This window comes from Danio rerio, chromosome 6 (assembly GCF_052040795.2).
Source record: "Danio rerio strain M-AB ecotype USA chromosome 6, GRCz13ab, whole genome shotgun sequence".
NCBI classification, from domain to species: domain Eukaryota; kingdom Metazoa; phylum Chordata; class Actinopteri; order Cypriniformes; family Danionidae; genus Danio; species Danio rerio.
Window position 1 is genome coordinate 60,292,501 of NC_141026.1, and position 13,505 is coordinate 60,306,005.

At 37.4% G+C, this 13,505-nt stretch overlaps 2 protein-coding genes across 11 annotated transcripts in view; one reads left to right on the forward strand and one right to left on the reverse strand.

The window, feature by feature from the left end:
• LOC147843705 (uncharacterized) overlaps positions 1-13,505 on the reverse strand; it is a 999,056-nt gene that overhangs the window by 338,662 nt on the left and 646,889 nt on the right. The gene's annotated exons all lie outside the window — the stretch shown is intronic.
• ralgapb (Ral GTPase activating protein non-catalytic subunit beta) overlaps positions 1-13,505 on the forward strand; it is a 471,588-nt gene that overhangs the window by 14,887 nt on the left and 443,196 nt on the right. For all 10 annotated transcript variants that reach the window (XR_015494301.1, XR_015494302.1, XR_015494304.1 and 7 more), the window contains exons 3-5: positions 4,694-4,896; positions 8,379-8,545; positions 11,826-12,012. Coding sequence is in view for 7 of the 10 variants with exons in the window: in XM_087258132.1 (XP_087114258.1) it covers positions 4,694-4,896; positions 8,379-8,545; positions 11,826-12,012 (557 nt within the window). In the remaining 3 variants the exon portion in view is untranslated. The remainder of the gene's footprint in view (positions 1-4,693; positions 4,897-8,378; positions 8,546-11,825; positions 12,013-13,505) is intronic.

Here is a 13,505-nt window from a genome sequence, read left to right on the forward strand (position 1 = left end):
GCAGCTGTTTGTCTGCATTGCAGACAACCAAATCCAAATCCATATCCACAGACAACCATATCCAAATCCATATCCACAGACAACCATATCCATGCTGGCACATAAAACCTAAGGATGTTCCATATTGAATCTAGTTTCGTTATGTAACTATTTATAGTATAGTAAATATTTATATCTATTTTTTACTGAGGATTTGCACCATGTTTATTTGGACTTTATTTGGACTTTGACACATTATTTATTATTTTCTTATTTTTTTATTTGTTCATTGTAAGTGGTGTTGTTTATAGTAACTGAAAATATATTATTTGGAAAAAGTCAAATTTGCTTCACTGTTCTATTATTTTGTAACATTTGTAACATACCGTATACCTCAAAACCGTCAAACCGTGGTATTGTTTTAGACGATTATCATACCGTAAAAAATTCATACCGTTACAACCCTATTAGAGACAGACATTTTCGTTTAGCCTTATAATTTGATGTTGCCACCAAGTTGCTGTTTCTACGCTGTACTGGTTGTTACCAGGTTACAAAAAAATAAAAAAATAGCATGGTTAAATCAATCATATAAGACGAATCGCAATATGTTGTTTACGACATTACAGAGAAAGTAGCATTTAAAGACTTAACGCAAGCTTAAAATGCACAAATAGTCACAGACAAGGCAGCACTGTCCCAATCGAGCCAGTAATGGTCCGGTCTACTGTCCCAAGTGTCTCTCACACTGGCCCTGGGCCACCGGGCAGTCCTTATTGTTGAGCCCTGCTGTGTGTATGTGCTGTAGTGTATAGCAGAGGTGGCCAAACCTTTTCATTTGAAGGGCCAAAAACCCAATATCAATGATAGCCATGGGCCGAAGATAAATATACCAAACTATTTTACATTAAAGTCGCCATGGGTAATTTCCTGGTTCATATTATTTTTCATAATATTAAGAAATAAATATAACATGTTAATTTGAATCATATTAACTGATGAAGTATAATTTATTTTAATTATAACTCATTGGTGAATACACTAGTCAAGCAGAATCTGACTATGCCTTGATTCACTTACCAAGTGACAAGCCTCTGCATTGTCGTCTTGCAGGGTTCTGCCACTCTGGTCATGTAAATTCTTGTTTTGGTGGCAGAATCCGGACACTAGTCATGTCTAGTCCTGTTGTGCTCAGCTCGAGTTTTCTTGGGTCGAGCACTTGTTTCTGTCTCCGTGTGTGCGCTTGCCGTTGTGGGTGTACGCAGAGTGTGCGCGTTCCCGCTTGATGTGGCCGCGCGGGCTTTGCGTACCTCGGACGCACGCGCTCTTGTACTCGTGTTTGTGTTTTCGTCTGTCAGCAGCGTGGTGTTTCATTCCCAGCGTCTCAGTCTAGTTGGTTTCGGTTTTGGTCGGCGCTGGGATGAAGCATGCACGCTGCGTGTGTGAGCGCACGGTGAGTGTTTTCATTCATCGTGTGCTCGTGTTTTGCGTCTGTTGTCAAAGCAGGTGGCTTTGTGTTTACATTGTGGTCACGTGCTTTTGTCGTGTGCTTCAGTGTTGTGCTTGTCTTGTCATAAACATGCGGTTAATGAGTTCTCTCATTGGCTGCATGTTCTTGTCCTGTTTTATGTGAGCGCATGGCTTGTCTTGTCTCTGTGTCATGCGCTCTCCCGTCTATTGTCTAGTCCCACCCTCCTTGTTAACCCATTATTAGTTTGTCATGTTCACCTGTTTGTGTCAATTTACTTTTGCTTTATAATCCCCTCATGTTTTCTGTTCTGTGCCAGTTTGTCGTTGTTATTTCCATGTCCTGTGAGATCCAGTCCTGTTTGTCCTGCCAGCCCATCCAAGTTTGTTTGAGTGTTTGTTTTATAGTTATGTTTTCCCCCTCGGGGTGGTTTTTGTTGTCTTTTTTGTTTTATTTTTATTAATAAATACCATCTTCTGTTGCATTTGAGTCCTCGCTCCCTCATCGTTCCTGAAACCCTGACAATCCTCTATTCGTCATATGTACATTTCAAACAAAATCTGATTAATTTACACTTTAATTTCAGATAGCTTTTTTGTAGCTTAACAATAAAATAGTGCTGTCAAAATTAGTGCGTTAACGCATGCGATTGATTTAACATATTCAACGCATAAAAAAAATTTACGCAGTTGCAGGTTTTTTTTTTACTTTCTGTTGTGGTGGACGTGATCAACATGCAAAAGAAATATGTATAAGACCAAACAAGCACTTTTTGAAGGCAAGTTTCAGTATAAAACAATTATTGTCGCATAACCAGGCTATCCAGAGCGATCATGCGTCTTGAATCTGAGGGGAGTCGCTCCGGCATGTTATGTGTGTGTGTGTCTGTCTGTCTGTGTTTGTGTGTGTCAGGGGTTGAGTTGAGTGTATCTGAACAGGGGAATGTGCGCGTGAGACGTACCTTTAAGAGCGGTGGGGGTGAGTTGTGTGCGACAAACCTGAAGAGCTAAGAGGGATGCGGTGGTGAGGGCTGTGCAACGTATTTAAGGACCGGACGGGAGACGCCCGATTACCGGGAGATTGTCATATATTTGCGGGCATCCGGGTGTCTCTGTGCATTTTCGGGATACTCCTGCAACTTCCAGGAGGCTTGGGATGTCTGGACTGGACTGTCTTAAGCCTGGTTTATACTTCTGCGTCAAGTGACCGTCATGACCCACGGCGCATGCAACGCGCGTAGCTGTGCATTTATACTTCTGCGCGCTGTCTCTGTTGATCTGCATTAACACTTCTGAAACACTAGTTGGCAGTGAGGTGTTAATGTGTCTCTGTGTCGAGTTTCTTCGCTGCTGTTTTGCTTTTCCTGAACACTTTCTGAATGTACAAGTGTTTCAAACTCGCTTATTTTGAGGCAGGAACCGGCAGACGTGCAACAACTTTAACGATGAGGTTAACACAAAACTTTCCATCAGGAGCTCCTTCACGGAACTCCACACTTGTAAACAATCGCTCCATCAGGCTCGCACCATTCACGCGGCTCTCGGCCCCGCCCAGACTTGTCAGCGCTACCAAGCCGACCAACCACAAAGCTTGCGCTACGTGCCATTACGACATGTAGTTAAATTTTTTGAGAGGTGCACGTCAGTGACATCGACGGAAACGGCGTAGGGCTATGCGTCAAGGCTGTAGCATACGCGTGCGTTTGACGCAGAAGTATAAATCAGCCTTTAGCAACTGGATGAATGTAAAGAGGATGAGTGCAATTGTTTGTATTCAATACTTTATTATTATTATAATTTTCCATATCTGCAATGCCTGTATTTTGGGATTTTCTTAGAATCCAACTTGGAAATCATTTTTTTACTTTATTGGCATTGATTGTTTTGAAATTCAAATGTCATTAGCATGCCTGTGTTTTAATTTCAGTAACAAATATGGCTGTCAAGCCAGGATCTAGAGGGTTTATTGTGGATATGTTGTTTACATGAAGAAATCTGTGTTACAAGTTAAACAAAAATTCTAATAAACAATTATATTTTGAATTTAAATAGTTTTTGTCCTGCGTTTACTTTAAGTTTACATTTGAATAGCCAAAATTACAAGTTTCAGTCTTTTAAATGCGATTAATCGCGACTAATTTTCCAAAAAAATGTGTGATTAATTAGTTATTTTTTTATTTTTATCGATTGACAGCACTACAATAAAATAAACAAATAAAAGGTTACAATAAATTTAAAATTACAACCTCTAAACCATAATCAGATGGGACGGCAGGCCAAATCAAAGGTTACCATGGGCCAACTTTGGCCTGAAAGGCTTATTTTGGGCATCTCTGGTACATTAAATTAAGAAAGTAAGGGATTGGAACCACTTGAAGGAGAGTAAACAGTGAGTAAATGTACATTTTTTGCTAAACTGTCCCTTTACGACCTGTTTAGCTTTGTCAAATGTTTGTTTGTGCATCTGGGTGTGTTTTGTGCTAGTTAAAACCCTTCATTTTGTGTGTGTGTGTGTGTGTGTGTGTCGCATTGACTTCCATTGTGCGCGTGGTTCCTGTAAGCTTCTGTGTACTGAGATAAGAGGAGAGGATATCCTGTCAATTCCCGCTCAGCCTCAGATTTTTGTTTCCCCTTGACCTTTTTTCTGACCTGTGATCCAGCTCATTGCCTGTCGATGCTGTCTGGAACGTAATCATGCACACACACACATACAGATCTGCAGACAGGAATATCTGTATCAGTGTGTTTCACTTGCAAACAAGCATGACAGACAGAATATATATATAATACACACATGTATATTAAGTCAGGCGACGCTGTGGTGCAGTAGGTAGTGCTGAGGTTTGAGCCTCGGGTGGGTCAGTTGGCGTTTCTGTGTAGAGTTTGCATGTTCTCTCTGCGTTCGCGTGGGTTTCCTCCAGGTGCTCCGGTTTCCCCAACAGTCCCAACACATGCGATACAGGTGAATTGGGTAGGCTAAATTGTCCGTAGTGAATGTGTGTGAATGAGTGTGTGTGGTTGTTTCCCAGAGATGGGTTGCGGCTGGAAGGGCATCCGCTGTGTTAAAACGTGCTGGATAAGTTCATTCCACTGTGGTAACCCCGGATTAATAAAGGGACTAAGCCGACAAGAAAATGAATGAATGAATATATTAACTAGTCAAAACTAATATTTATTTTGGATGTGATTAATCATGATGCATTTTTGCACTAATAATAATAATCAATGCTGTGGTTGTGATCCTCAGGTGAAATGGACCATGGAGGTGCTGTGTTACGGCCTGACGCTCCCTCTGGACGGAGACACAGTTAAGTTGTGTGTGGACGTTTACACTGACTGGATCATGGCACTAGTGTCTCCAAGAGACTCCATACCACAGCCCATAATCAAAGAGCCTGACCTCTACGTCCAAACCATCCTCAAACACTTGCACAACCTATTCCTTCCCAGGTGGGTTCGACAGAGTGGGTTTAATTACCCATGATGCACTCAGTATTCAGTAAAATGCATGCATTCAATCGCGTATTTACGAAATGAAGATATTTTAAACATTAGTATGCTACATTTGGTTTTAATATAAAAAGTAATGACATTTTTTTTACATCACTCTTGATCTTTAGTGCAGATGCCTATACACATATATAGGCACACAGAATGTAATTATTAAAGTGATGACGATTTTTATTCATGGGATTTAAAAGGGTAAATACATATTTTTCACCTTGTACTGCTATATAATAGGCAAGGCAAGGGAAACTTTATTTATAGAGCACAATTTTACACAACCGTAGTTGATCCAAAGTGCTTTACAATAAAATTAACTAGACAATAAAACAAAAAAAACTGGTATTAAAAATACAAGGAAATGTTTATTTATAAAAGTAATACTAAAATACAAATATAAAATATACATAATACATAAATATCTTTATGTTTAATTTTAAATGTGCATTTTAAAACTTTAGACTAAAAGTGTCTAAACTCTTGCAGACCAACTAATTATATATAGCCTTACCACATTATAAAAATTGGTAGCACTTTACAATAAGGTTGTATTAGTTAATGCTAGTTAATGTATTATTAACACAAACAAACTAATTTAATACAGTATGTATTAATCTTTGAAATAGAGTCTTTCATTGTTAGTTCTTGTTAACTCGCAGTGCATTAGCTAATGTTAACAAGTAACTTTGGATTTTATTAATGCATTAGTAAATAGTAGTTGCAATAGTGAAACTTTATTGTCCTTGACAGGAAATGTGTTATGGGTAGGCCCACACGGAATCTGCACGCGCAGAATTCCGTAGATTTCTGCAGATTATTAGCACATTATTAATTCTGTTTTTTAACTTGAGTAAATGTGTAAATCTGAATTTATTTAGTTTTTATTCAGTAATTTATTACTTTTTATTTAATATATTAAGGGTTCAGTTATGATACTCTGCTGGATACTCCCAAAATAATTACGCAGAAATCCGCAGATTTTTACCAAAATTCTCAGCAGAAATAGCAAAAAACGTCCGCAGATTCCGTCTGACCCTGGTTATGGGCATCACCGTATTGCTGCAGGCATTGCATAAAAACAATACAAAATACAGTAGTTACCAATATTATAATGCTAATTAAGATAAACTCTTTATAAGTAAACCCACTGAAACTGGTACAAAGGATCTCTACACCTACTTTGGGACTCTATATCTCCTACCAGAGGGAAGCAGTTCATAATGTGGAAACAAACAATGACTTGGATCCTTCAGAAACCTTTCCATGTGATTGAGGACACAACTCTCATATTAAACTTGAGGATTAAAATATTCATCATGCCCAACAATTTTCCATCCGGTCATTAAGAGATGCGTCAACTTAGATTTACACTGTACAGATAGTTGCCAAACCACACTGTGATACCATATCCAACAATGCTTTCAAGAACAGCTTTATAAAACAACATCATAATCTTTTTGTTAACTCCAAAATGACAAAATCTCCATAAAAATACAATCTCTGGTGTAAACGAGAGCAAACCCACTCTATGTGTGTTTTCCATGTAAAAACTGTAAATGTAAATAAACAATGTATTAATAAATACTTTCTTGCATTATTGTTCATTATTAGTTCATGTTGATGTTATCTAACTTTAACTAATGAAACCTTAATGTAAAGTGTGACCAAAAAAATGTTATATCAAATATAAAAATCTTACATTTATATGTATTAAATATTATTTAAGAAAATTAACAGATTTCTGACAGAGAAACAACTATTTTCCCCTCACACTGCGTATTCGTTCTGAAGTAAATTGCTTTTACAGTACAATAACAATATTGTTTTGTATTTGTGCTTGTGACAAAATCCACACTGTCTTTAATTTATTAAAATGTTTATTCATCTTTGAAAATAGTCATTTATTTTTAGTTCTTGTTAACTCGCAGTGCATTAATGTTAACAAGCATGCATTTGGATTTTAATTATGCATTAGTGAATGGTGAACTATGATTAATAAATGCTTTATTGCATTATTGTTTATTATTAGTTCATGTAACTTTAACTACTGAAACCTTATTGTAAAGTGTGACCAGTCTTATATCAAATATAAAAATCTTATAATTATATATATATTAAATATATATTTTAAAATGTCAGATTTCTGACAGAGAAAATAACCATTTTTGATACCAATATCAAATATAAAACATATATTACATTTATTTGTGTGTGTATATATATATATATATATATATATATATATATATATATATATATATATATATATATATATATATATATATATATTAGGGATGTAACAATATTGTAAATACCGTCATACCGCAATAGTAATTTTTTCAATATTACAGTAGGCGCATGACTCAATAAAACTATATTTCTGAGAAAAGTTTGCTTAGGCAAATGAAGTGAATGGGAGGTTGTGGGAACTACAATTCCCATCAGCCCAGGCGTGGCCATCATCCTTTGCGGTCTGTTGTCGCTACAGACCCAGTAATGCGGAAATGGAGTGTGCTGCTAGTAGTGGGGAAGAAAACGAGCAGGAAATGATCGAACCTGTTTTAAATCAGATGTGTGGAAGCATTTCGGTTTCTTTCTAAAAAGATAAGAAAAAGGAGAAAAGGTGACAGACAAAGAAGAAAACAGTATGCAGGCACTGCCAGACTGTGGTGAAATATAAGTCAGGGAATACGACTTAAAACAGTCATGGGGACTGCAGAACACAGCACACTTGTTAGATTTATGCAGACATTGACTTGTACCGCAAAGAGACCTCTATCTCACTCATGGCTTGTCCTCTCAAGTGGGGGAAAGACAATGCACCTTGGCTAAATCATATCTCTCTGTCCCAGAAACCTCAGTCCCAAATAAGAGGGTTTTTTTTTCTGTTGCAGGGGACATGCCCAGAGATCCCAGCTTTTACCAGATTATAGTTATATGATAATATTCCTTAAAAACCCATCTCTATCTAAGTGAGTGAGTGATTAAATGTTGAATGTGATGAGTTTTCAACAATACTAAATTGAAAACTTTATTTTTTTATATAGTTTAATAGTTTTTTTTTATTAAAATAGAAAAATTTAAGTTCCTGTTTCGAAACTTACAGATAGATGGCTAATTTGTATGTCATTGATATTTTCAGTGCAGTTCAATAAATACCGTACCGTGCCATTCATACCGAGGTATTATCGTACCGTGAAATTCTGATACCATTACATCCCTAATACACACGCATACATTTTTATAAACAGATGTCTGACAGAGAAAATGATTATTTCCCCCTCACACTGCTTGTTCATTCGAAAATAAATGATTATTGATTACTTTTGGATTTGTGCTTGTGACGATAGCCATCCACTCTTTCTAATATGTCTAGTATTTCCTCTTTGGGCTTTATGATTTTAAATATGAATGTGTGTTTCTTCCAGACCAGAGAACTTCAGCCTGGTGCACTTTAAACTGTGTCAGCAAGTGTTGTCGGCGGTGCAGAAACTAGCGCGAGACTCATCCAGCATGGCCAGAGAGACCTGGGAGGTGCTGCTGCTCTTCCTGCTGCGCATCAATGACACGCTTCTGGCCCCGCCCACTGTGGGAGGTCCGTATGATTGTCAACACCAATCACAAAAATGCTTCCCTCTTAAACAAATGACAGTAGTACTTCATTTTCTGACAACCAAATGAGAGAATCTTTGCATCTACGCAGACTGTGTTTTGTGTGCAGGATGCAAATTATGGTTCCTGTTTAACCCTTGTGTGCTGTCAGGGATATTTGTATTCACTCTGGGGTGATTTTTGGGTCAAATAGAATGATTTTTGGTGACAATTTTATTTCGACATGTATTTTGGAAAAATGGTTTGATATTCTTCAAAAACTCAGCAGTACACTCTGGGCAAATTGACTACCCTTTGGTTAGGTTGGTCGCTGTTTTCCCCCATTGACTTCCATTATAATCACATTTTTGATTGCAAAGCCATGACAGCATATAAACATGCATTCTTGATTGCTGGTGGTTTTCCTTGTTGGGAAGAGGTACAATTTGCCATTTTTATTGTTAATAATGTTTAAGTGTAAGGACCTTGTATATTGGTAAAATTTTGACCAAGTAATTGTTTGTAGACCAAGTAGTTTGACCGTTTTATGTTTATAGTTTCTTCTTCCAGACAAATTTTGGCATCTAACTCGGCCCTCATCATTTGCCCCAGACCAGAGATGCCCAAAGTAGGGCCTGCTGGCCAAAGTTGGCCCATTGTATCTTTTGATTTGTCCCACATCCCATCTGGGAAGACAGTGAGAAGGATGGAGAGGGTTGGGGCATATGGGGGTTGGGGGTCATTTCTAATTTGACGTAATCTTTTTTTTAATTTGTTTATTGCTGAGCTACAAAAAAAGCAAACTGAAATTAATGTTTCAATTAAATGTTGTTAATAAATCAGATTTTTTAAAAAGTGTAAACAATGTCACTTAACAGATAGAGGACTATGCAGAAGACATCGGTGAGCAAATCAAGGCAAAAACTAATGTAACTATTCTGTTATAAATTAGATTTCTTTTGCATTTACTGTAATACGTCTATTGTTAAATGTTAAGGAACTATGCTTTATTAGTTCTAGGGCTGGGCGATATGGCAAAAATGCAGTCTCGATAAATATTTTCCAAATTGAACAACAACGGTATGTATTTCGATATAAGTTGTTAATGCTTCCAGATTTAAAAGAGTACCAAAAAATGACTGTAGCCACAAAAATTATAGGGTCCATTTAAATGGCATAACATTTCCAGCTGATTAATTTTCCGTGGCTGAAAATTCTGTACATCTCTAATATCAACACACTTTTAGATTCCCATTGTTGCACATTTCTGCTGTGTGACTGGCTCTTAGATCAGTAAAAAAGTCCAGAGCTTATTGTTATTGAAATAAATTTTATCACGATTCAATATATTATCGTTAATCGGTCCAGCCCTAATTAGATCATATAAAGCAATGTCTTCTAGTTGTTTTTAAATATTATTATATAAATTAGGAAGTTACCCATGGCAGCTATGTTTACTTTTAGTCCACTAACCTAAATCAAGGTTGGTTTTTGGGCCTTCATAAAAAAAGTTTGGCCACGTCTGCCCTAGACCCATGAATGAGGTGTCAAATTGTGGGCCAGATGGAATCTGCGGACGTTTTTTGCTATTTCTGCTGATAATTTTGGTAAAAATCTGCGGATTTCTGCGGAATTATTTTGAGAGTATCATAACTAAAACCTTAATATGTGAAATAAAAAATAATATCTTTTTAACTTTTATTTAATGTTTAAAATGCAAATCCAATTAAATTCACTTTATTTGGTAAACAAAGCAAGTTTCTCATATAATATCTCTACTAAAAGACAGAAAATATACACATATACATAAATCAGATGTACATTTTCACATTAGTCAATAATATTACTGTAATTATTTTGAAAACTGAATAAATATAGATTTACACACATTTAATTAAGTAAATAAACAGAATTAATGATGGGCTGAAAATCTGCGGAATTCTGCGCGTGCAGATTCCGTGTGGGCCTAGCTATGACTTTTTTTAAGCGGTCTGAGGTTTAGCAATGCCTAGCCACTTTGCTCAGAACACCCTAGCAACCCCGCAGAACACTCTAGCAACATCTAAGCAACTGCCTATCAAATACTCAACACCCTAGCAACTTAAGCCTGATTTATAGTTCTGCATCAAGTGATCGGCGTGACCCATGGCGCAAGCCTTGCATTTATACTTCTGCGCGGTTCTGTTGCTCTGCAATAACACTTCTGAAACACTAGCTGGCAGTGAGGTGTTTATGTTCCTCTGTGTCGAATTTATTCGCTGGTGTTTTGTTTTTTCTGAACGCTTCCGTAATGTAGAAGTGTCTCAAATTTGCTGACTTTGAGGCGGGAATCAGTGGGCGTGCAACAACTTTAATCATAAGGTAAACATAAAACAACAGTCTCCATCCGGAGCTCCTTTGCGGGACTCCACAATTGTAAACACCTGCTGTATCACGCTCGCGCAGCTCTCACCTCCGCCCACACTCTTCAGCGATACCAAGTCAACCAATCACACAGCTTGCGCTACGCGTTACATTTTTTGAGAGGTGCGCATCAACTTCACGGCAAGCGGCAATGCGTCCACGTGTAGGCTGCGCCATAGCATAGTTGTGCGCTTGACGCAGAAGTATAAATCAGCCTTTACTGTTTAGCATGGCAAACCTCACTCATATTTTCTTCAGGAAAATGTACATTTAGTGGAACTCAAAATTATTTGCCCTCCTGTGAATTTCCTCTTTTAAATATTTGCCAAATGATGTTTAACAGAGCAAATAATTTTTCACAGTATTTCCTATTATATTTTTTCTTCTGGAGAAAGTCTTATTTGTTTTATTTCAGCTAGAATAAAAGTGGTTTTTAATAGTTTTAAACCCATTTTAAGGTCAATATTATATGCCCCCTTAAGCAATATTAGTTTTGGATTGTGTCCAAAACAAATCACTGTTATACAATGACTTGCCTAATTAGCCTAACTTTACTCTAATTAACCTAGTTAAGCCTTTAAATGTAACTTTAAGCTGTATAGAAGTGTCTTGAAGGAGGAGTAGGGGTGGAATATGGAATATCTAGTCTAATATTATTTACTGTCATCATAACAAAGATAAAATAAATCAGTTATTAGAAATGATTTATTAAAACTATTATGTTTAGAAATGTGCTAAAAAAATCTTCTTTACATTAAACAGAAATTGGAGGAAAAAATATAAAGGAGGGCTCAAAATTCAGACTTCAGCTGTATATAGTTATTATTCTTGTCTTGTAATCAGCAGGCATTGACAGGTCTGTTTGTCTGTGTTTCCTGTAGGAGGTCTAGCTGAGAAGCTGGCAGAGAAGTTGATCAGTGTGCTGTTTGAGGTTTGGTTTCTGGCCTGCACACGCTGTTTCCCCACGCCGCCCTACTGGAAAACCGCCCGAGAGATGCTGGCCAACTGGAGGCATCATCCTCCGGTGGTGGAGCAGTGGAGTAAAGTCATCGCCGCGCTCACGTCCAGGTACAGCACTCACTGGAGCTCAGCGGGAGTCAAAGCACAAGCTTCTTACAGAAGCAAAGTGTACTCTGTTCTTTTCATTTTTAATGTGCTGCTGGTATAGGGCTAGTAAATTAAGGCCATGTCCTCATGTGCATGGGTATTTTTATAAACTGAGTTTCCCCTCCTTTGTTTAACCAGTTAAACTCCAAAGACATCATCAACATTCGCTTTAAGATTTAAAGGGCTAGCATTGCACCAGATCCCCTTAAGTGGTGTCGTTTGAAAGTGTAGAGTCTGTATTTTATGCACATATGCATCACTTTGGTTTTTATTCTGCTGTACAAAGGTTATTTACACTTAAATACAGAGTATTTTGGATACCCGAGCTGGCTATTGAACATTGGTTCATTTTCATATGGTTCATATATGACACATGTACAAGTTATAGCTCAAATGAAATCTCTTGCCGGTGCTCATACGGTTCTAGCATTCTTTTACTGAATTATAGTCACATATCAAACAGTTGTTGAATGAATTGTGGTGTTTCCATGGCGCAGAAGTGAAAACAATACATTTATGATCAATAAGCAGCCCCAGATAGCACAGACAGCTGTCATCTCTTACCTTATGCTGTGCGCATCAGGGCCATTTCTCCTCTGTTTTTGAGGTGATGTGCATAAGTAATCCTTTTATATGTCTGACGTGCTCCAAACACAGTGAATTATGTTTGATCAAACAAAAGAATACCTCTCATCAGTTGGAATCCAATAACTTCTGCATAGATTATGGTGGAGACTTTTTTTTTTTCTTCCTATGATTACAGACATGTGCAGGAACCACCAAAAATAATTACAGCACGCTAGACCACACAGAACCTAAAAGGTGCACTTTCAAATTTGAGTTTATAAAAAAAAAAAGCGCCTCTTTTTTAGGTGTTTATTAGAACACAGACGACATATACAGATATTTTAAACACTTTCAATAGTGTTTTATGAAAATTCAAAGGGTTTTCTTTAAAATGATACCAAATTTTTGCATTTACACCTCTGCATGTGGATTTGGGAAGCTTTTAAATTTGAGTAGGCAAAATCCAGGCGGAAATCCCAAAATAACAGCAGAGTTTAACTGGTTAAAAAAAATAATAATAATTGTCCACATGAAAACGCATAAATGCACTATTATGCATGTTAAGAGCACGTCAAACCAACAGGTGGCGATAAAAGCCATTTTTAAGAGTTTACACTTGGCTGATGATTGACTATAAGCAAGTTTGGCATGCTGTCCCGGGAGAGAGCCCTGAGCTCAAAAGGTCCTTGAGCCTTGGGCTCCCTCCCGTTTGCAGGGCGAGAGGGTAGTTTGAGCTCAGCTAGGTAGGCTTGAGATCTCCCCCTTTTTTGAGAGCTGATGAAAATGATTGCTATGAAGAGATATGATGCTGGATGAGAGTTTGACTGTAGTGCTAAATTTAGATTGATCAATTAACTTGTAGTTGCATGTTCTTGGAATGTGGGAGA